General features: G+C 37.9%; 1 protein-coding gene across 1 annotated transcript in view; it reads right to left on the reverse strand.

Moving 5' to 3' along the window:
- Positions 1-229: 229 nt before the first annotated feature.
- The window catches only part of eng (endoglin), a 106,651-nt gene continuing 84,383 nt past the window's right edge, over positions 230-22,497 (reverse strand). Inside the window, exons 6-13 of the mRNA XM_061926712.2 lie at positions 21,173-21,338; positions 20,993-21,095; positions 20,714-20,906; positions 16,152-16,303; positions 12,922-13,152; positions 12,669-12,735; positions 4,178-4,288; positions 230-555 (exon numbers count right to left, since the gene is read on the reverse strand). Coding sequence (XP_061782696.1) covers positions 392-555; positions 4,178-4,288; positions 12,669-12,735; positions 12,922-13,152; positions 16,152-16,303; positions 20,714-20,906; positions 20,993-21,095; positions 21,173-21,338 — 1,187 coding nt within the window. The 3' untranslated portion in view covers positions 230-391. The remainder of the gene's footprint in view (positions 556-4,177; positions 4,289-12,668; positions 12,736-12,921; positions 13,153-16,151; positions 16,304-20,713; positions 20,907-20,992; positions 21,096-21,172; positions 21,339-22,497) is intronic.

Genomic DNA, 22,497 nt, shown 5'->3' on the forward strand with positions numbered 1-22,497 from the left:
TCTCCCGTCCCGACTATTATTGTGCTGCCGCCACAATTTGCGGAGGAATGCGGTGAATTTCCTGCTGGGCTCTTGGGGGGATATGGTTTGTTTTTCCTGTTGCTTGGAAGCCAATTTAATTTTTTCTTCCTCTTGCACTCTTTAACTTCCGGTCTAGAAGCCGGACTTTAAAGAGAGGTGAGCGTCACACGCCATCCATTAAGGCGTTGTGTGGGCTGTCACACCCCTCCTCCCCCCCTCCCTCTCCAGGACGTCCATGCTTGTGTGGCAAAGATGAGGGTTGTGCTTTTAGATGGAAGTGAGGAGGGCGGCTTTGTGAGAGAAAACCATGAATTTAAGGGGAGATGCGGACTGCTGCTGGGGGGAGGTTGGTGGGTGGTCACCCTCCATCTCATGCCATGCTGCTGGTGGGCGTACTTTGGGTGCTGCCGATGCTGGCGTTGGCGCTACTGTTCTCAGAGGGCGACGGGTTGGAGGACACCGGTTGTCGCTTGGCTCCTGAGCAGGGACACCCAGAAGAAAGAGGAGAGGCCATGTCCAGTCCGGTTGGGTAACCTAAAAGTTAAAGTTAAAGTTAAAGTACCAATGATTGTCACACACACACACTAGGTGTGGTGAAATTTGTCCTCTGCATTTGACCCATCCCCTTGTTCACCCCCTGGGAGGTGAGGGGAGCAGTGGGCAGCAGCGGTGCCGCGCCCGGGAATCATTTTTGGTGATTTAACCCCCAATTCCAACCCTTGATGCTGAGTGCCAAGCAGGGAGGTAATGGGTCCCATTTTTATAGTCTTTTGTATGACTCGGCCGGGGTTTGAACTCACAACCTCCCCATCTCGGGGTGGACACTCTAACCATTAGGCCACTGAGTAGGTGTCTGCTAATTGGTGCCATTTTGCGGTCCTTATACACACACCATCATAATACTTGTATCTCTGACTACGGTAGCCGTAATGGGCCGACAATCCATCAAGCGGTGCGGCTTCAAAGTCACACTAAATCATTATGACAGATTTTTGAGCGCCGTGTGTAATGTTCTTTATTTTCAATGGAACATTTAAAGTTTTGGTGTTTTTTACTGCCGTCATATTGCAGTCTGCACGTATCTCTTATGTGTGACTGCTATCTACTGGTCACACTTATCATTAAACCATGTACCAAATAAAATAGCTTCGAGGTCGGTTAGCACAACCAGAATTATTCCGTACATTAGGCGCACCGGGTTATAAGGCGCACTGTCGATTTTTGAGAAAATGAAAAGATTATAAGTATAAATATAGTCCGAAAAATACGGTAAAATATGATATCACTTATGCAGAAATTGTGCATTTTTCTCTGGCCCTAGTCTTTGGTATGACTCGGCCGGGGTTTGAACTCACAACCTACCGATCTCAGGGCGGACACTCTAACCACTAGGCCCCTGAGTAGGTGGCCTAGTGGTTAGAGTGTCCACACAATATACGGCACAATGATATTATTACCTCCGCCAAGCAGGTAAACCCCAAAAAGTACGCCATATATTTATGCTAAACATTGCGGATGTCTGGTGCACCTTGTCCCTTTTGGGTAAACTCTAAACTAACTTTTATCAATTATGTTTATCGGGGGAATTTACAGTAGGTCAAACAAGTTCATATTTTTATTCTTTTATCTTTTTTTTTTTTTTTCGTCCATCCATCCATCCATTTCCTACCGCTTAATCCCTTCGGGGTCGCGGGGGGCGCTGGAGCCTATCTCAGCTACAATTTTCCGTAACTTTTGTAACTGTTTTTGTCTTATTGGAACTAATATTCAAAAATAATATTTTTAGATTTTTTTTCATTACTTTGTTATTTTTTTATTATTTTTTTAATAAATATAAGTTGGGGGTTTTTCGGGGGTGGGAAAACAAAAACCACAAACTTAACTTTTATTGTGATTTATGCAGTTTTTCTGAAAAAAGACATAATAATTAATCAAAAACACAAAATATTAATTCTTCTTTTTGGGGTGGGGGTTCCTCGAAAAGTTTGTCAGGAGAAAAAATGTTATGCAACCAAACAAAAAAATATTTTCTACCAAAAAAATAAATTAAAAAAAATAGATTTTCAGCCAAAAATATTTTTAAAATTAAAAACATTCATATTTACAAAACTAAGTTTTGGTTGCAAATATTTTTTTGGTTGCGAATCTTTTTTCGTTACTTTTTTTTTTTTGTTATTGTTTTTTATAAATATACTTTGGGGGTAATTTATCAAAAACACAAAAAATAAATTCTGCCTTTTTGGAGGTGGGAGGGGGCGGAGGTCCTCAAAAGGTTTGTCGGGAAAAAAATATGACAATTTAATAGTGAGAAATCTTGTTATGCAACCAAACAAAAAAAGATTTTCTACCAAAAAAAAAAAAAAAAAAGATTTTCAGTCAAAAATATATTTTAAATTAAAAACATTCATATTTTTAAACAAAAGTAAGTTTTGGTTGCAAATCTTTTTTTGGTTTGCAAATCTTTTTGGGGGGTTACAAATCTTTTTCGGTGGAAACCTTTCTTTGTTCCAATTTTATGGGGGTTATAAATCTTTTTTTTTGGTGTCAAAACATATTGTTCGGAGGAGGTCCGGCCCACAATATCTAAATTGAGTCGTAACCAAAAAAAGAGGATTTGTTTGCCAAAAAATTTTAATTTTTAACCGTTACCGTATTTTACAGACTATATGGCGCACCGGATTATAAGGCGCACTGCCGATGAGCGGATCTAGTCAGGTCTATTTTCACTTTTTTTTTTTTTTTAAATGTAAAACACTTCCTTGTGGTCTACATAACATGTAATGGTGGTTCTTTGGGCAAAATGTTGCATAGATGATGTTTTACAGATCATCTTCAAGCTGCTTTCTGACAGTCGCTTCAGGATGCACCGTTTTGTGGGCGGTCTTATTTACGTGGCTCACCTTCGGCAGCGTCTTCTCCCCGTCATCTTTTTTGTAGCGGTGTAGCGTGCAAGGACGGGGGTGGAAGAAGTGTCAAAAGATGGAGCTAACTGTTTTAATTACATTCAGACTTTACTTCAATCAATAACGGAGCAGCATCTCCTCATCCGTGGCTCACTGGTGGAACAACAATGTGTTTCGTGAAATAACATCTGACCAAAACTCTCTAATAGCTAAAGATCCTTGGGTGAATAATGTAAACTCACTGCACCGGTATGTTTTAGTGCTTTCATGGCGACTTTACCTACAGATATAAGTAAGAACTTTACGCTACTTTATATTAGGAATGGCAACAGCGGAGGATGAATGTCCCATAACAAGAAGATAGAGAAAAAGAAGAAGCTTATTGACTACAAAAGCGGACACGCGCACATTTTCAGGACTTATGCAGATCCCAAATACAGATCAGCAGGTACCAGAAGATACGAAAAGTCGCTTTTGCATAATATTGCGAAACAAAATGCCAGATCATATGTCTTACCTTATACACACACCATAATAATACTCGTATGTTGAAGCACAGTACAATCCATCAAGCGGTGCGTCTTCATAGCTTACCAAAGTCGTACTAAAACATTTTGATGGATTTTTGAGCGCCGTCTGTAATGTTCTATATTTTCAATGGAACATATAACATTTTGGTGTTGTTTACTTGAGTCATATGGCAGTCTACACGTATCTCTTATGTGTGGATGCCATCTACTGGTCACACTTGTCATTTCACCATGTACCAAATAAAATAGCTTTGAGGTCGGTAAGCGCAACCAAAATTATTCTGTACATTATAAGGCACACTGTCAAGTTTTGAGAAAATGAAAGGATTTTAAGTAAGCCTTATAGTCCGGAAAATACGGTACATATTTGTGTTTGAAATATACATCTTTTTTGTGTGTATGTATTATTATTACATATGTTTAATTTGAAATCCATTATTTTTTGTTTGCAAATATTTTTGTTGGTCACATATCCATTTTGTTTGGTTGCATTAAAAAAAAACATACATTTGGATTTTCTTTTCAGTTTTTTCAGGAAAAACAATAAATATGACTGTGTTGTTTTCAGAAAAAACAACATCAATATGACTGTTTTTTGTTGGAAAAAACAAAAAACAAATCGGACTTGTCTTAATTTCATCGATGAAACTCTAAATATTTTACAAAAACATTAAAAAATGAAAGAACTGAGACTCAAAAGGTGACTTTTGTTTCTGGACCCACCTGTTTTGATTTTGATGAACCACAATGCTCCAATGAGTAGCACTCCTATTAGGAAGCCTCCGAACGCGATGCCCAGGACACCGGGGAGGCCGAAATCAAAGCACGGAGGGTCTGAAAGATAAACAAGATGGAATATGATGCAACTTAAATATGACAACTACAAGCATTGAGCTTTATGTGTACATACAGCCATAGGACATATGTCAATGTTCACATTAAAAAACCTCTAAAGGCCTTAGTGGCCACATACGTGGACAGCACCTTTTAGCTCTTATTTCCAAAACTGTGTACACTACTGAATTGGGGTTTTATGGTCCTTATGTGGACACTTGTACTGCTATCTGGTGGTGTCAGAAGAGTATAACATACAATGGAATTTGGAAAAAAAAAGTGTAAAAATAAGAATTAGCATGTCACTAAACATGAAGTACACGTCTGTTACTTATGAACTAAGTACATCATATAAAAAGATGATTCTTAGTTTTTATTCTAATTAGGGTCCAATAAGCCCAAATAGCAAAGATAAATAAAAAAAACATGTAAACAAAAAGCTTGGGCCTTAAGAGGAATTATTAAAAACATCCTGGGTGGGGGCCACAACAAAAAAAGCTAACAAGGTGTTCATCACTGAAAGGGTGACATCTTGTGGGTGCTTGGCGTTACTGCACCTGTCCCATCGTATGTGTTGCATGTGTATGACAATAAACTTCCTAGAATTCTTGACACCAGTCAGAAAAAAAACAAAAAAAAACAGTCTAAAAAAATCAGACAAACGTGCAAATTAGTCGCTTTGTGTTCGTATGTTTTTGATGGCGAAGCTGAACAAACAGGAGCAGGAAGCAGGAGTCTCCGAGCAGGAGGACGTGACAGCGGGCCAGCGCTGAGACGACCCTTCACCCCGTCCGGAGATCAACCCGACTGACAAACAGGAAGGAATGCAGTTCTGATGTTGGAACTCACCATGTTTTTGTGACAGTTTTCACATTAGAACTGAAAGCCAAGTTTTTAGGGCCGCAGGTCTGAGACCTTCCGTGGATTAGGAAAATATAAAAAACGGGAAAAGTTGTTGTCTTAACACTACTGGATGTGCCCCATTTACAGAAGAGACGTCTATTCAAGATACAAGAGCGACAAAACGTTCTTAATTTTTTATCGCCGTTGTAATGTTTGCCAAATAGATGAGTTAGTAAACTAATTAATAGAGATGTCCGATAATATCGGACTGCCGATATTATCGGCCGGTAAATGCTTTAAAATGTAATATCGGAAAGTATCGGTTTCAAAAAGTTAAATTTATGACTTTTTAAAACGCCGCTGTGTACACGGACGTAGTGAGAAGTACAGAGCGCCAATAAACCTTAAAGGGACTGCCTTTGCGTGCCGGCCCAATCACATAATATCTACGGGCTTTCACACACACACGTGAATGCTTCGCATACTTTGGTCAACAGCCATACAGGTCACACTGAGGGTGGCCGTATAAACAACTTTAACACTGTTACAAATATGCGCCACGCTGTGAACCCACACCAAACAAGAATGACAAACACATTTCGGGAGAACATTTGCACCGTAACACAACATAAACACAACAGAACAAATACCCAGAACCCCTTGCAGCACAAACTCTTCCGGGACGCTACAATATACACCCCCGCTACCTCCTACCCCCCCCCCCCCCCCCCCACTCCTCAACCCCGCACCCCTAACCCCGCCCACCTCAACCTCCTCATGCTCTCTCAGTGAGAGCATGTCCCAAATTCCAAGCTGCTGTTTTCAGGCATGTTAAAAAAAATAATGCACTTTTGTGTCTTCAATAATAAATATGGCAGTGCCATGTTGGCATTTTTTTCCATAACTTGAGTTGATTTATTTTGGAAAACCTTGTTACATTGTTTAATGCATTCAGCGGGGCATCACAACAAAATTAGGCATAATAATGTGTTAATTCCCCGACTGTATATATCGGTATCGGTTGATATCGGGGCGGTATAGCTCGGTTGGTAGAGCGGCCGTGCCAGCAACTTGAGGGTTGCAGGTTCGATCCCCGCTTCCGCCATCCTAGTCACTGCTGTTGTGTCCTTGGGCAAGACACTTTACCCACCTGCTCCCAGTGCCACCCACACTGGTTTAAATATAACTTAGATATTGGGTTTCACTATGTAAAGTGCTTTGAGTCACTAGAGAAAAGCGCTATATAAATATAATTCGCTTCACTTCACTATCGGAATCGGTAATTAAGAGTTGGACAATATCGGAATATCCAAAAAAGCCATTATCGGACATCTCTACTAATTAATATGCGCTAACATTATTTACATACGTATTTGTTGAAATATAATCTGCACCAACTCTGGAGGATAAGAAAAAAATAAGAATAAACAAAAATAGCGATTTGCGAAAAATAGCGTAATCCAGTTTACTAATCACCCGATTCGACTAACCGTCATTCTGTGCTACGATTTTTATTCGGTATTCTTTTTCTTTTGTTTTTGGTGAGTACTGTTCGTAAAATTACATTTAAGTGATACTCCAGCAAAATGACATTTAGTTTAAATGTAATTGTGCTGAATTTTTGTTCTCGGATGTAATCAAAAGTGCGAGCATTCTAATTACGTTAACGCCAAGCTAACAAAGTAACACTACGCTAGTGACGTAAAGCTACGTTAATACCGTAACGCTACCCTAATTACGTAACGCTATGCTAATAACGCAACGCTACCCTAATTACGTAACGCTATGCTAATAACGCAACGCTACGTTAATTATGAACCGCGACGCTAACATTATCGAACGCAGTAATGTCGGAAAACATACGAAAGACCACTAAATATCATGTTCGGTGCTAAAATTTAGTGAACTTTTCTTTTTTTTGTAGTTTTTGCGCAGCCGACTTGATGACGCACCACACTGTTCGAGGTTAGTACTGCTTGTTGACAATCGAAAATAAAGCCCTTAAAAGCTTTTCCGCATGTTCGTTTTCTGCGTTCTTTGAGTTGAAAATGGATCAGTGCTACGTAAACGTCATTTTTTTTTCAAACTACGCTGAAACCTGCTGCATTTTCTTTTCTAGCAATATCACATTTATGTAGTCTTGAATTTTTATGTTAGGTTTAATTTTCACCGAATAGACAAGTTAACCTATTGTGTACCGTTCTGCTGATGATTTTTACAATCATGCCGGCTGATCGCCCAGGAGAATATTTTGGCGCTAGGGCTGGGCGATATATCGATATACTCGACATATCGCGGGTTTATCTCTATACGATATAGAAAATGACTATATCGTGATATTCGAGTATACCTTCTCACGCAGTTGCTTTTAGCTGCGGGCATTACACTACAGGTGTTTCTCACTCTTTCTTGCCTCTCCTTCTCACAGAGAGATAAAACAAGCGCACCTTCTTACGTACGTCACATACGTATACGCCCTTGCGGAGCAGAGAGGTAGCGGCATGGGTAACGTTAGCTGTGGTGCGAGTGGTAATACGAGAGAAAGAAGGTGCGAATCTGGTAACAAATGAAGGAATAATTAATTCCCAAGAAAAACAGCACGGGGTCCATCGTCTGGCGGTGGTTTGGCTTCAAGCGGGAATATGTCAAACAGAAAACCGTAATTTGTCAAGTGTGGGGCAAAAAGTAGCATTACTGCTAATATGTAGCATCATTTGAAAAGTCACCCGCTAGAGAATGAAGAGTGCTTGAAACTCCGCATGTCAACATCTCCGTTCGGTGCCACACCACCAAAATGCCAATGCAACCATTTCCACATCAACACCGTATGAAAAAAATAGTCAACAATAGAAGGAGATAACATCCGCAGTAACCTACCACATAAACACTATTTGATTTCCTATTATGCAGCTCATTTTTATTTGACAGTTATTGAAATATCTTGTGTGACATCATGCACAAAAGTGCACTTTATTTGTTTTAAACTATTGAAGTGGCTTTCTGTACAAAAAGTGCACTTTAATTTAGTGTTGTTTTAAAATGTCTCTGACAATCTTGCACTTTCTCCTTTGAAATGACATGAATGTTTGTGCCACTGCTTAATAACTGTTTAATAAATACACTTTTGCTAAATTGACTTAGTTGTGATTTCCCTCTCTGCATAAAAGTTTAAAATGAGCATATATTAATGCAGTATAAACAAGAATGTTTTAACGTAGACACATAGAATCATCATACTGCTGTGATTATATGCATCAAGTGTTAATTTAAGGCTAAGGCAAAATATCGAGATATATATTGTGTATCGTGACATGGCCTAAAAATAAAGAGATGTTAAAAAAAGGCCATATCGCCCAGCCCTATTCGGCGCCCATTTCGGATCGAAACTCGTATATTGTATGTGTGCGTCATGTTGTGACACATTTTATAAGTGTTCTTCAGGATAAAAATCCACAACACCCGTCGCCCTCGAAAGATGTAACAGAGGCGGGACTTAATCTGCGGCCACTTCCAGGTTGGGTTCCACTCCGCAATGGAATGGTGTAAGAGTTCATCCATGTTTGAGTAATTGCAGTGGAGTGGAGTGACAATAGCCCAGCGCCCGTGTTTGGACAGCGGCACAGTCTTTGCCCCCGCCCCCCCTCTAGAAACACAAAGGGTCCGGGTCACGTCCCTTGAGGGCCGTTACTTGTGATTGTGGCTGCAAGGTCAGCCCGCAGACCTTCCTAGAGGACGAGGCCGCCCTCTTACAGGCGGCATCCTGAGTTCACTGCTATGTCAACCGCTTGCACGCTGCTTCTGGTGCACTCAAAGTAACAATAGCAAGCTAAGCTGCTGCCAGCAGTCAGCAGCCAGCACACAGACTGACAACACTGCTGGCCGCTTGGAGCAACAACAAAAAAAAACAGTGAACAACTACCACAATTCTGTGTTGACCACTGCTAAGACAGGCTATTTCTGCACAGGCGGAGCACAGTGATGTGATTTTTCATTTTAAAAACTGGTGAAAAATCAATACTACTAGTACTAGTACTAAGAAGAATAAGAAATATACAGTATATGATGTTTTATATTATTTTATTTCATATGTACATAGTTTTATTTAAAAATAAAGGCACTTGTGATTAAGGGCTATATAAATACATGTTGACTGATTGATTGCTTGATTGATTAATTTACAGTAACAAAATGCACACCCACCTAACATGCTAGTTCATTGTACTGATTTATATTATATATTTGATATGATACAGTACAGGCCAAACTATTTTTGTAAAAGAATTACTGTACAAACCCGACTTGCCTTTGAATTGTGTGTAAAACAGCAAAAAAAGAGACCTTTTTCGGAATAATAATAACAATTTATATACAGTACAGGCCTTCTCCTCATTCAATGCGTTTTCTTTATTTCCATGACTATTTACATTGTAGATTGTCACTGAAGGCAAAAAAAGGTGAAATAACTGAAAACCTGTTTTATATTCTAGTTTCTTCAAAATAGCCACCTTTTGCACACTCTTGGCAATGAACACCTCTGGGAACTCCTTCAAGACTGTTGGAAAACCATTTCAGGTGACTACCTCTTGAAGCTCATCGAGAGAATGCCAAGAGTGTGCAAGGCAAAGGGTTTTCAGTTATTTCACCTTATTTTGTTAAGTACATAACTCCACCTGTGTGCATTTGTAGTTGTGATGCCTTCAGTGACAATCTACAATGTAAATAGTCATGAATATAAAGAAAACGCATTGAATGAGGAGAAGGTGTGTCCAAACTTTTGGCCTGTACTGAATATCACGGAAAAGGTCTGCGCTCTACACATGAATGCCATACATCGATATTATTTCCACCTGAGTGTAATTGTAATTAATAGAAACAGTTATGGATCTGTTTGGTCTTTGCAAGATGATGACATAACAACGGCATTGCACCTTGCACTGCAAACATATTTGAGTTGTTTAAGACCTAAAAAAAACAGGTAGCCCTGCTGTGAGATGTTACATGATGTTGGTGGTGTACGACTTGTAAACATGGTAATAAAAGTTTTTTAAAAATTCACAACTTTATCTACACTAATTACATATAGTATAAGAGTACTGAGTAACACCGGTATCGATAAGGAGTATCGACATTGATATTGGTATCGTTAAACAGTACCAATGGGGTATGTGGCTATTGAATGATACCCTAATGGGTACCATCTGATGGCTACTGCACTGTATGTGGACTTTGATAAAAAATGCTGCACTTTATATACTCCTGCTCTTAAAATTAAACTGCTAAAATATTCTAACTTGACCACCCACTGATTTGTAACTCACATACCCTCTATGTAATGTACTTGTATTTTTGAATTGCCTATCATTATGTAAATTCAATATTGTTGTGTATTTTCAATCCTGTGTAATTTTAATTGTGGATGTTAGATGTGCCATAAAGTACTACAGATGGAAATTAGCATGGTGCAAAATCTGGTGCAGCCATCTTCTTAATGTAACTGCACATTGTCCTTCAAATAAACAAATACAAACAAACAAACAAACAAACAAACAAACAAAACAATATATATCCCTAATAACGAGTGCATAAATCCTGATTTAATAGAAATTAAAAATGTTAATACAATACTTGAAATACAAATGTGATTACTGCTATATCTCTGCAGGTAAATTTTGTATTTTTGTATATCAATAAAATATTATGTCTAAGAGGAGAAATATAACCTTGAAGAAAAAATTCATTTAAAACGTGTGTATGCACGTACAACACTTAAAACCTTTAGTTTATCTGCATGTGGAATCAATATAAAGAATTAAGTAAAGAAATCAAACAGTGTACTAATATGATTAAATTAAAGAAACTGTTCAAACTCAAAGTGTTTACTAAGTACAAAGAAGAACCATGATAAACCTTCTGAATTTACTGATAATCTTATTTGTCTCACTATATGAAATACAACTTACTTCACTAATTATTATGTATTTATTTATTTATTTTTAGTATTATTTATGGAGTATATTCTGAATAAATTGAGAACAGGAAGTGAACAAAAGTGTTAGCAACTGCTAAGTAATGGAAAAGAAGTAGGATTAAGTAAGCTCTGCTTCTTCCTACTTTTTTTCGAACATGTTGAAAAGAGAAATTGGAAATTGTGATGTATCATGTTGTAATTGTACGCATGTTCGAAATACACTCAAACCATAACCAAATGCAAAAATATATATAATAGTAAAAATAATAACAATATACAGTCATGGTTATGTTGTAAAGAACATAATGTCATGGCTGTCTTGAGTTTCCAATAATTTATGCAACTCTTATTTTTTTGTGATAGAGTGATTGGAGCACATACTTGTTGGTCACAAAAATATTCATGAAGTTTGGTTCTTTTATGAATTTATTATGGGTCTACTGAAAATGTGACCAAATCTGCTGGGTCAAAAGTATACATACAGCAATGTTAATATTTGGTTACATGTCCATTGGCAAGTTTCACTGCAATAAGGCGCTTTTGGTACATCTACAAGCTTCTGGCAAACTTCTGGTTGACTGCACTCCACTTGACAAAATTGGTGCAGTTCAGCTAAATGTGTTGGTTTTCCTGACATGGACTTGTTTCTTCAGCATTGTCCACACGTTTAAGTCTGGACTTTGGGAAGGCCATTCTAAAACCTTAATTGTAGCTTGATTTAGCCATTCCTTTACTACTTTTGTAGCCAATCCTTTACGTCTTTTGACGTGTGTTTGGGGTCATTGTCCTTTTGGAACACCTGACTGCGCCCAAGACCCAACCTTTGGGCTGATGATTTTAGGTTGTCCTGAAGAATTTGGAGGTAATCCTCCTTTTTCATTGTCCCATTTACTCTCTGTAAAGCACCAGTTCCATTGGCAGCAAAACAGGCCCAGAGCATGATACTACCACCACCATGCTTGTGGTAGGTGTGGTGTTCCTGGGATTAAAGGTCTCACCTTTTCTCCTCCAAACATATTTATTGCTCGGTATTGTGGCCAAACAGCTCAATTTCCGTTTCATCTGACCACAGAACTTTCCTCCAGAAGGTCTTATCTTTGTCCATGTGCTGCTCGACTGACATTATGTTCTTTACAAGTGTCTGTAAACCTTTGACCACGACTGTATATTTAATGTATAATTTCATAAAAAATATAAAATATTATTGCATAATAATGTTTATTTTTTTATGTTATTATTACTGCATTATTCTTATTAGAGCATTTAAAAAATAAATAAATAACTACACATTTAAATACAATTTTTAAATCCCAAATGTGTGAATGTTTGAATAACACCATACTGAGGTTCTAATATTTTGACCATTACATTGGATATATGACAATGTTTGCAGTATGTGTTATTATAGCCCTTGTTTTGATCTGATAAGGTTGTGCAGGTGTACCAAATCACACGAGTCACGCACATTGCAAATGCTCAAGGAAAGGAAAGACAGAGACACATATCCAGAAGCTTATGTGGCATCTGTGTGACTGTTGCAGCATATTTTGGAGATTAAACTGAACTCACTTAGTGTTTGCTGACAAGGCGGGGTGACCTCCAGGTTCCTCTTCACTCTTCCCCCGTCGACACATTTCTGGTGAGCAGCAAAGAAAAACCGTTGACCGAGTCATCTAATGAGCCCTAATCCTGCGCTAACATTCGCCAGACAGCGAGGAAAGCGGTTTGTGACGTGCTACATTTCTCAGCACAAAGCTTAACGAGCCATCTTTTGACACGCTTTGCAAATGCCATCTCGAGAGACTGAAAGTCCCGTTCCTACCTGGCTGTAGCAAAGTTTGACGGAACATTCCACGTCCCAGGTGGTGGAGGTCAGCTCGTGGAGCTGATCCAGGGAGAAGCTGAGTCGCGTGCTGTTGGGACAGGAATTCAAGGAGCAGTACTCGGGAATGAAGGGAAGCTCCTTGACGACCGGGCAGGAGCCCTTGGAGCGCACGAAACAGCTGATCACCTGGATGGTCAAAACCATGGCGCCTAGAGTGTTGCCCGAAATCTGAAACATGCCAACCAAAAGATGACATAATAGGTTGTGCTCAAAATGCTTTGGAAAACATGCTGACTGTTTTTCAACCAATCTTGCTCGAATTTAATAAACATGTGCTTGTCAGTCCCCTAAAGGCGTGTACCAAATACGGTGGTGATCCGGCAAAACACCCAAAAGTTACAGTAGTTAGCGCATTGAGCTGCGTGAGAAATTTCAAGTCAATCAAAGTTATGGGGTCCAACTTTACGGTTGAATAACAGCGCCACCATGTGGTGTATTTGTCAAAAAGAATATTAGCGAACATAACACAGTGGAGTTGTATGCTTTGACAAATGTTCACCTTTTGGTGTGCAGCAGTTCAAGAGTAATACGTGAATGTAGTGTTGTCCCGATACCAATATTTTGGTACCGGTACGGGTACCAAAATTATTTTGATAGTTTTTGATACTTTTCTAAATAAAAGGGACTACATAAAATTGCATTATTGGCTTTATTTTAACAAAAAATCTTACGGTACATTAAACATATGTTTCTTATTGCAAGTTTGTTCTTTAGTAAAATAGTGAGTATACAAGACAACTTGTCTTTTAGTAGTAAGCAAGCAAACAAAGGCTCCTAATTTAGCTGCTGACGTATGCAATAACATATTGTGTCATTTATCATTCTATTATTTTGTCAACATTATTAAGGAAAAAATGAATTATTAATCTACGTTTTCATTTACTGTTAATATCTGCTTACTTTCTCTTTTAACATGTTCTATCTACACTTCTGTTAAAATGTAATAATCATTTATTCTTCTGTTGTTTGATACTTTACATTAGTTTTGGAACATACCACGAATTTGGGTATCAATCCGATACCAAGTCGTTACAGGATCATACATTGGTCATATTCAAAGTCCTCATGTGTGCAGGGACATATTTCCTGAGTTTATTAACATAATATAATTTTTTTTTAAACAAAAGAGGATGTTGTGATGCCAAAAAATATTGACGTAATCATAGTAGTATTGACTAGATACGCTACTGTACTTGGTATCATTACAGTGGATGTTAGGTGTAGATCCACCAATGGCGTTTGTTTACATTTTGACGCTGGTGAGCTGCGGCGTGTCGTGAAGCATGTTTAGCTATTCCTCGTCCTGCAGGGATGATACTTGTAAGAAACTTACTGTATTTGTCGCCATAGAGCAGACCTGGGCATTCTACGGCCTCCGGGCCACATCCGGCCTTTTGTGCGTCCCTGTCCGGCCCGCGTGAGGCCAATCATAAATTACAAAATACATTTTAAAAAGTATCTATGTCGAGTGTGCAATACAACTGTGCTGCTTTTCTTTTAAAAAGCGTTATTTGTATTACTTCCCTGTGGACTATGCTCGTGCACGATTGTGAGTGAATGTGAACAGCGGCAATCACAAATTACAAAATAAATTAAAAAAAACATCTATGTCGTGCGTGCAATACAACTGTGCTGCTTTTATTTTGAAAAGTGTTATTTATGGGCGTATGTCCGTGTGTAACCTGTGAGTGAAGGTGCACAGCGACAAGTGATGCACGGTTACCCCCGTGACTCTAAAAAGAGAAAAGTTGATGACGAATGCCGAGTTTTTCAACAAGACATGGACTGCCAAGTATTTCTTTACAGAAATTAAAGGTAAAGCCGTGTGCTTAATTTGTGGTACACAGGTTGCCGTGATTAAAGAATATAATTTGAATCGCCACTACACGACGAAGCACGAGGAAAAATACCGGAATCTGTCTGATGAAACGTGCGCAAGGAAGGCTGATGCGTTGATGGTAAAACTGCAAACCCAACAAGGACTTTTTGCCAAATTTCACACCCCTAGAGATGCAGCTGTCAGGACAAGTTTCGTCATTTCTCACAAAATCGCCAGAAAAAGTAAGGCGTTTTCTGACGGAGAGTTTATTAAGGAGTGCTTATTAGACTCTGTTGCGCTGAAATGCCGGAGAAGAGAGGCGCATTTGAGAACGTGTCACTCTCCCGACGCACTGTAACGAGGCGGGTTGAGACCATCGCTGGAAACTTGGAGCTTCAGCTGAAGAACAGAACGGCCGACTTTGACTGTTTTTCGCTGGCTTTGGATGAGAGCTGCGATGTACGTGACACCGCCCAGCTGCTCATCTTCTTACGTGGGATAACTGCAGACTTTCAAATCACAGAGGAGCTGGCAGCCATGCAGTCAATTAAAGAGACAACCACAGGTAATGACTTATTCACATAGGTAAATGCGTGTTTGGACATGTTAGGACTGAAATGGGACAAACTGGCAGGTGTGACAACAGATGGTTGTCCAAATCTGACGGGGAAAAATGTTGGACTTTTAAAGAGGATGCAGGATAAAGTGACAGAAATTGATATTTTTGCATTTTATTATACATCAGGAGAGTGTTGTGTAAGACAGTGTTAAAAATAAAACCATCAAAAGCAATCTGCTTTTGTATAAAGTTAAGTTAGGTTAAATGAAATTATTATTATTATTATTATTATTATTTATCTTACGGTATATCAAAAATAATTTGAGCAAAATTTAATTGAAATATTGTCGGTGTGGCCCTCTAGCAGTGCTCGGGTTGCTCATGCGGCCCCCGGTAAAAATTAATTGCCCACCCCTGCCATAGAGGCAAGGATTAGTGATTTAGAAGTAGCGACAACACTGCCGATAGGGGCTGGACTTTAGCCGCTAGCTAGCTAGCCATGTCTTAAAGCACCTCTTCCGGTGGGCGTTTCAGTGTTATAACTTCACCTTTATCGTTAGTTTTTTAGCCAAAATGCATCCGTTCTCCCTTTTCTGTCTACACATTGTGTCTGCTTGTAAGTACTCTGTGATTGTGCACTGCGGAACACTGCGGGGCGGGGGAACTAATTAAACCTGTACATTGAGGTGCGACTGTATATTCACTGGTTAGCTCTCAATTCATTGGTTCACTCGTTTGTTAGAAAGAATAGGCGGAAATTACATAATTTTTTCCGTCGCAAGCTCTCACCTCTGCGTAGATTCTCTTGTCGCTCTGCACCTTGGCGTTGGGGTCCAGAGGCGAGCGGTAATCCGGGGACGTGTACAGCTGCATCAACAGAGGCATCTGATCAGGCGGCACCGTGGTGGAGGACAGGGTGGGTTCTGCTACCGTGGTTGTCACTGCCAGAGACAGAATGACATTTGTTTGTTTTGTGCCAACTTGCTACCAAGCTCTAAGACGCTTTTCCCAGCGGGTCTTTGTGTCATCTGGTCGATGGTGTGAAAGTGAGTGACAGGAAGAAAAGAAAGAAGAAAACTTTGACAGCCCTAATGTTTATACATTTGCATTGCGCTTATAGGTCGTCAGTCAGCAGCCAAGAGGAGCATTTGTAACCTGCAACCTGTTTTGAAAAAGTTTATTATAACTTCTGCACCAAATATTATATTACAAGACTAGTGTTTAATCAAGAATCAATTCTGAATCGAATCATCACCCCAGGAATAGGTATGAATCAAATCGTGAGGTACCCAAAGATTTCCACCTCTAGTAAATACTAAATGATACAGATATGGATCATTTAATTTTAATAGTCTAGGGCTGCAGCTATCAATTATCTTAGTGATCAATTAGTTTGTCCGATTAATTAAGTTTTCAAATAAAACACTTTATGGCCTCAATGCGTATTCTAGGGGCAATAGTTGAAATAAACAACAATTTTTACTACTTGCCATCAGGGCCGGCCCGTGGCATAGGCCGTATAGGCAAATGCTAAGGGCGCCGTCCATCAGGAGGCGCCACGCCAGTGCCACAAATGTTGGAGAAAAAAAAAAAAAAAAAAAAGTTGGTACTATAATTTCTAAATACGAAAAATAATCCCACGTTAATTAAAATGCAAAGTAAAGCCTATTTATTAGAAATATTATTTGTTACAACATTACGCCCCCCCCCCCCCCCCCCCCCCTCCTCCTCCCCCCGCACGGTGCGCCCCCTCCCTTCCCGTATCATGACTCTTTTTGGACGTCACCACATCAAAAAATCAACTTAAGATGTCAAAACGGCCAAAACTTTCAGGTGCCCAGGGAAGAAAAAAGAGAAAAGAAGAGGAGGAGAAACGAGAAAAGAGGTAGCAGGTAGGTAACGTTAGCCTACATGAAATTATTTGTCTGTTACAGAATGTGATAGTAGCTGGCTTTTTAGCATTAAGCTAATGTTACATGATTCGGCAATTGCTAATCAATAAATAGCTAGTTCTGTTTTAACGTCGGGTTAATATTGTGGAGGGGGCTAAATTGTTATGGAAAATAATAATGTAACGTTAGGTAATTACAGTACTCCCACCTTACATTCCTCAGGGACATTTGTATTAGATCTTTTAAGCAGGTGTTTTTTGTTTACATTGTTATTGCCTTCTGGTTAGCTAATGTTTGCCCTGCAGGTAATAGTCACTTTTCCACCCCTTTATATATTAGGTATAGTTGTAAGTAAAAAAAAAAAGGTCAAAGACAAAGCTATTCAGTTTCTTGTGAGTATATACACTTCACTGCCGATGTGGGGGGGCGCCACCTAAAATCTTGCCTAGGGCGCCAGATTGGTTAGGGCCGGGCCTGCTTGCCATAACCTTCATTAACTTTTCCTAATAAATGCGATCATCAAGATTGAAATTGCACTTTTAACATCCATCCATCCATCCATCCATTTTCTACCGCTTGTCCCTTTCGGGGTCGCGGGAGTGCTGGAGCCTATCTCAGCTGCATTCGGGCGGAAGGCGGGGGACACGCTTTATTGCACATTTTGTCACTTGTTACATATTGTAAGTTGTTACAAAATGCGGGTGCTGCCCCTTTTTCAAATAAAAAGTAACAATTTGGTATATTAAACCGTAGAAACTGAGTAGTTAGTTGGAAAAAATGACAAGGTCGAGACAGACGTTACACTAATTAAGTATTACTGACATGAAAATGACTGGTGCACTTAAATGTTGGAAGACATACTATACATTCATGTTTTGCAATATGTACCAAGTTATTACAAAATACAACAGATTATTACAAAATGTGGCATTATTACACAATGAGGTAAAAATCTATTACATTATTCACTGTTATAATACAATGCAATGTTACAAGCTCTAATACAGTATATATATATATATATTACAATAATATATTACAGACCTCCATCCGTGACAAATGATGCCTATCTGTAATCTTTCCACAAATTGGTCTTAATTTCAACATTATATGTTACATATATAGATTAAAGTTTGTAATATAATTTAAAAATAATATATAACCATTTGTGTCCAAATTTTACACAAATTATTGTATGTACACTATATATATTTATATATATATATATATATATATATATATATATATATATATATATATATATATATACACATATATATACATATATATATATATATGTATATATATATATATATATATATACATATATATATATATATATATATATATATATATATATATATATATATATATATATATATATATATATATATATATTAGGGGTGTGGGAAAAAAATCGATTCGAATTCGAATTGTGCGATTCAGAATCGATTCTCATTTTTTTTAAATTGATTTTTATTTTTAATTATTTATTTATTTTTAATTTATTTTTTTTATTTTTATTTTTTGAATGAATCAATCCAACAAAACAATACACAGCAATACCATAACAATGCAATCCAATTCCAAAACCAAACCCGACCCAGCAACACTCAGAACCGCAATAAACAGAGCAATTGAGAGGAGACAAACACGACACAGAACAAACCAAAAGTAGTGAAACAAAAATGAATATTATCAACAACAGTATCAATATTACTTACAATTTCAACATAGCAGTGATTAAAAATCTCTCATTGACATTATCATTAGACATTTATAATAATAAAAAAAAAAAGAACAATAGTTTCACAGTGGCTTACACTTGCATCGCATCTCATAAGCTTGACAACACACTGTGTCCAATATTTTCACAAAGATAAAATAAGTCATATTTTTGGTTCATTTAATAGTTAAAACAAATTTACATTATTGCAATCAGTTGATAAAACATTGTCCTTTACAATTATAAAAGCGTTTTACAAAAATCTACTACTCTGCTTGCATGTCAGCAGACTGGGGTAGATCCTGCTGAAATCCTATGTATTGAATGAATAGAGAATCCTTTTGAATCGGGAAAAAAATCATTTTTGAATCGAGAATCGTGTTGAATTGAAAAAAAAAAAATCGATTTTGAATCGAATCGTGACCCCAAGAATCGATATTGAATCAAATCGTGGGACACCCAAAGATTCACAGCCCTAATATATATATATATATATATATATATATATATATATATATATATATATATATATATATACATACATATATATATATATATATATATATATATATATATATATATATATATATATATATATATATATATATATATATATATATATATATATATATATATATAATGTACATACAATAATTTGTGTAAAATTTGGACATATGTATATATATATGTGTGTGTAATATGATTGTCATTTAATATATAACAATAACAATATACGGTATATTATTCAGTATTGTGTTATGCATAACATTCAGTGTATCCGTGACATGTATCACATTATCCAGTATATAGTGAATTTCTGTAATTTTTCCACAAAAGGGTCTTATTTTAAATATTGAATGATACATAGTATAGAGTTTGCAGTTTAATTCAAATGCAATATGTAACAATATATATACATTATTTCGCATTTCATGATGGACCCACGTTAGTGCCGCATTTTACAATAACAAATGATATGTACATTTGTGTCCATCCATCCAACCATTTTTTTCCGCTTATTCGAGATCGGGTCACGGGGCCAGCAGCCTAAGCAGAGAAGCCCAGACTTCCTGCGACCCAGCTACTTCATCCAGCTCTTCCCGGGATCTCGAGATGTATATATGTATATATATATATATATATACACATACATTCCACAAATTATTTGTAATCTAAATATTATATAGTGCATATATAAGTTATATAATTTATACATATATATATATATATATATATATATATATATATATATATATATATATATATATATATACACATGTATATGTACATGTATATATACATATATATAGATATGTACCCATACTGTATACTGTATATACATATGCATGTATATATACACATACATATATACATATACACATTATATAAATACATATACATATATGTAAGTAAAAAAAATTCCACAAATCATTCTCAATTTAAATAACATGTGCAGCTAAAATGTACAATAAAATTCAATTGAACAAACATAACATAATTTTCTCTATATCATATTATAGACCTTTGTCATTTGTCATCCTCAGACTTTCCTGTCTAATCATTGCCTTCAGCAGCTTTTTGCTTATGAATTCTCTCAACTCCACCATGAGCTTTACAGATGCCACGTCTGTTTGCTAAGGTAAAGACACATTATGTTGTGAGTCACAGCTAGCTACAACGTTACAATCATTCATTGAAGCAGGTCAGAAATATAATATATAACATCTTCTCACCTGTGGAGCTTTCCTGACCAAGAACCAGTAACAATGTCGACTCTTCCGATCGGATTTCGGTGTAGCTGGTGAACGTGGCCACTTTGAAATAATCCAAAGCCTTCCTCTGCACGTCCTCAGCTTTGTCACTGCTCATCGTGATTTCCGGCTGGATTCTGTGGGCGAAGGCGGGCAGCAGGATCTCGTTGTTACTCTGCGAAGGCAAGCGGGAGAAGAAATAAATTAGCAGTGACTCTTGGACTCTCGTGGCGAGCGTGTTGAATAATGCAATGCGCCTACACAAAACTTGGTGTGCTGTAGATTGAGGAACGTCCACGTAGTGCCCTGTGGACCCCGCAGGAACACGCTGGTCTTCTTTCTGTCCACGCGAACCGAGACGTTGCTGCGAGACGGGAAATCAAATATTAAAGATATTTATACTTCAGGAGGAGCAAAGCGCCGTGTAAGTTTGCGGTCTACCGAATGTCAGCGTCCCCTGGGATGTTTATGATATGAAGATCGGGGTCGTCTGCGCTTTGCTGCGGAGAACAGGACTTGAATGTGGACTCTGCTTCAATCATCATGAACTGCTTTTCTGAGGGATCTTCATTTTGGAGTATGCATTCTTCAGAGCCTGCTTTTGTTCCTGCACAAACACAATAGAAAAATCTCACTACACAGAACAAAAACAAACCCAATGCTCAGTGTTGACTGTCTCACCCCGATTTTATTCATTATTTTGGTTGCCGCATTTTTGTGTAATCAAAAGTGAGCACCATTATCTCGACAAAGGCAGGATTTTTGGACGCAGCTCTTGTATTGGATTGCTGTGAGCATTCAAAAAGCAGGCATGCAAAACCCGACAGTGTGCACATTAAACAGCTTTTAACAGCCTGGAGGAGGAGGTGAGTGTCAGCCACTACAAAGACTCCGATATCGCTTAATGCTGCTTTAACATTCAGTCAGACTGTCTAGGAAGTGCGGCATCAAGAATTTAAAAGCAGCTCGCTGCCCAGAGCTGCTTATTATGTATTTCCTGTTGCGAGCATGGCGCTGAATTTTTAAACCCTGCTCTCTGGAGGAGATTGTACATATTTTCTACGGCGCCAGCCTTATCCAGAATACATCTGGCTGAGACCAACAGTACATGTGTTCGTCCTAACACCCACGCACAGGTCAAGGAACAGAGCATACTGGAATCATCTCCAAATCCTTGCGGAATATGACTCAATACGACTCTGTAGCCGAGAGGCTCGTCCAAATTATTTAGCTTATGTTTCGGTGGGTTGTCCTTAAAGGGGAATTGCAATTTTTTGGAATTTTACCTATTATTCAAAATCCCTATGTAAAACAAGAACACATATGTCTTCCCTTTTTTATGCATTCAAATGTGTAATAAAGAGAAAGTACAGGGTGGCTAACAATGCAGCTAACAGGAGAAATCTATTGCGGCCGTAACGCCGTTTTAAAAAAACATCCAAAAACCGCCAACAATACTCAGATTACATGTCGTGACCTGAATATTAAGGATATTGTTATTAGAAGCGCTAATGCAGATGAGCTACTTTTAGCAGCGCAATATGATCACAGAGAAAAGTAAATATCGCATACGACTATTGACATACTGAGCTGGTGAGCTGCTGCATCGCCTCTGAGTTGGTAAAAGCTAATTCTATATCAGTGATTCTCAAACTAGTGGTATGTCAAAGAATCCTTTAATTAAATATTCAAACACAGTGTTACTGTTCAAACTGCGTGCAATGTTACAGTGGCCAAAAATATTAAATATATTTGTTAAATAAAAC

The sequence above is a fragment of the Nerophis lumbriciformis genome, linkage group LG32 (genome assembly GCF_033978685.3).
Source record: "Nerophis lumbriciformis linkage group LG32, RoL_Nlum_v2.1, whole genome shotgun sequence".
Taxonomy (NCBI): Eukaryota; Metazoa; Chordata; class Actinopteri; order Syngnathiformes; family Syngnathidae; genus Nerophis; species Nerophis lumbriciformis.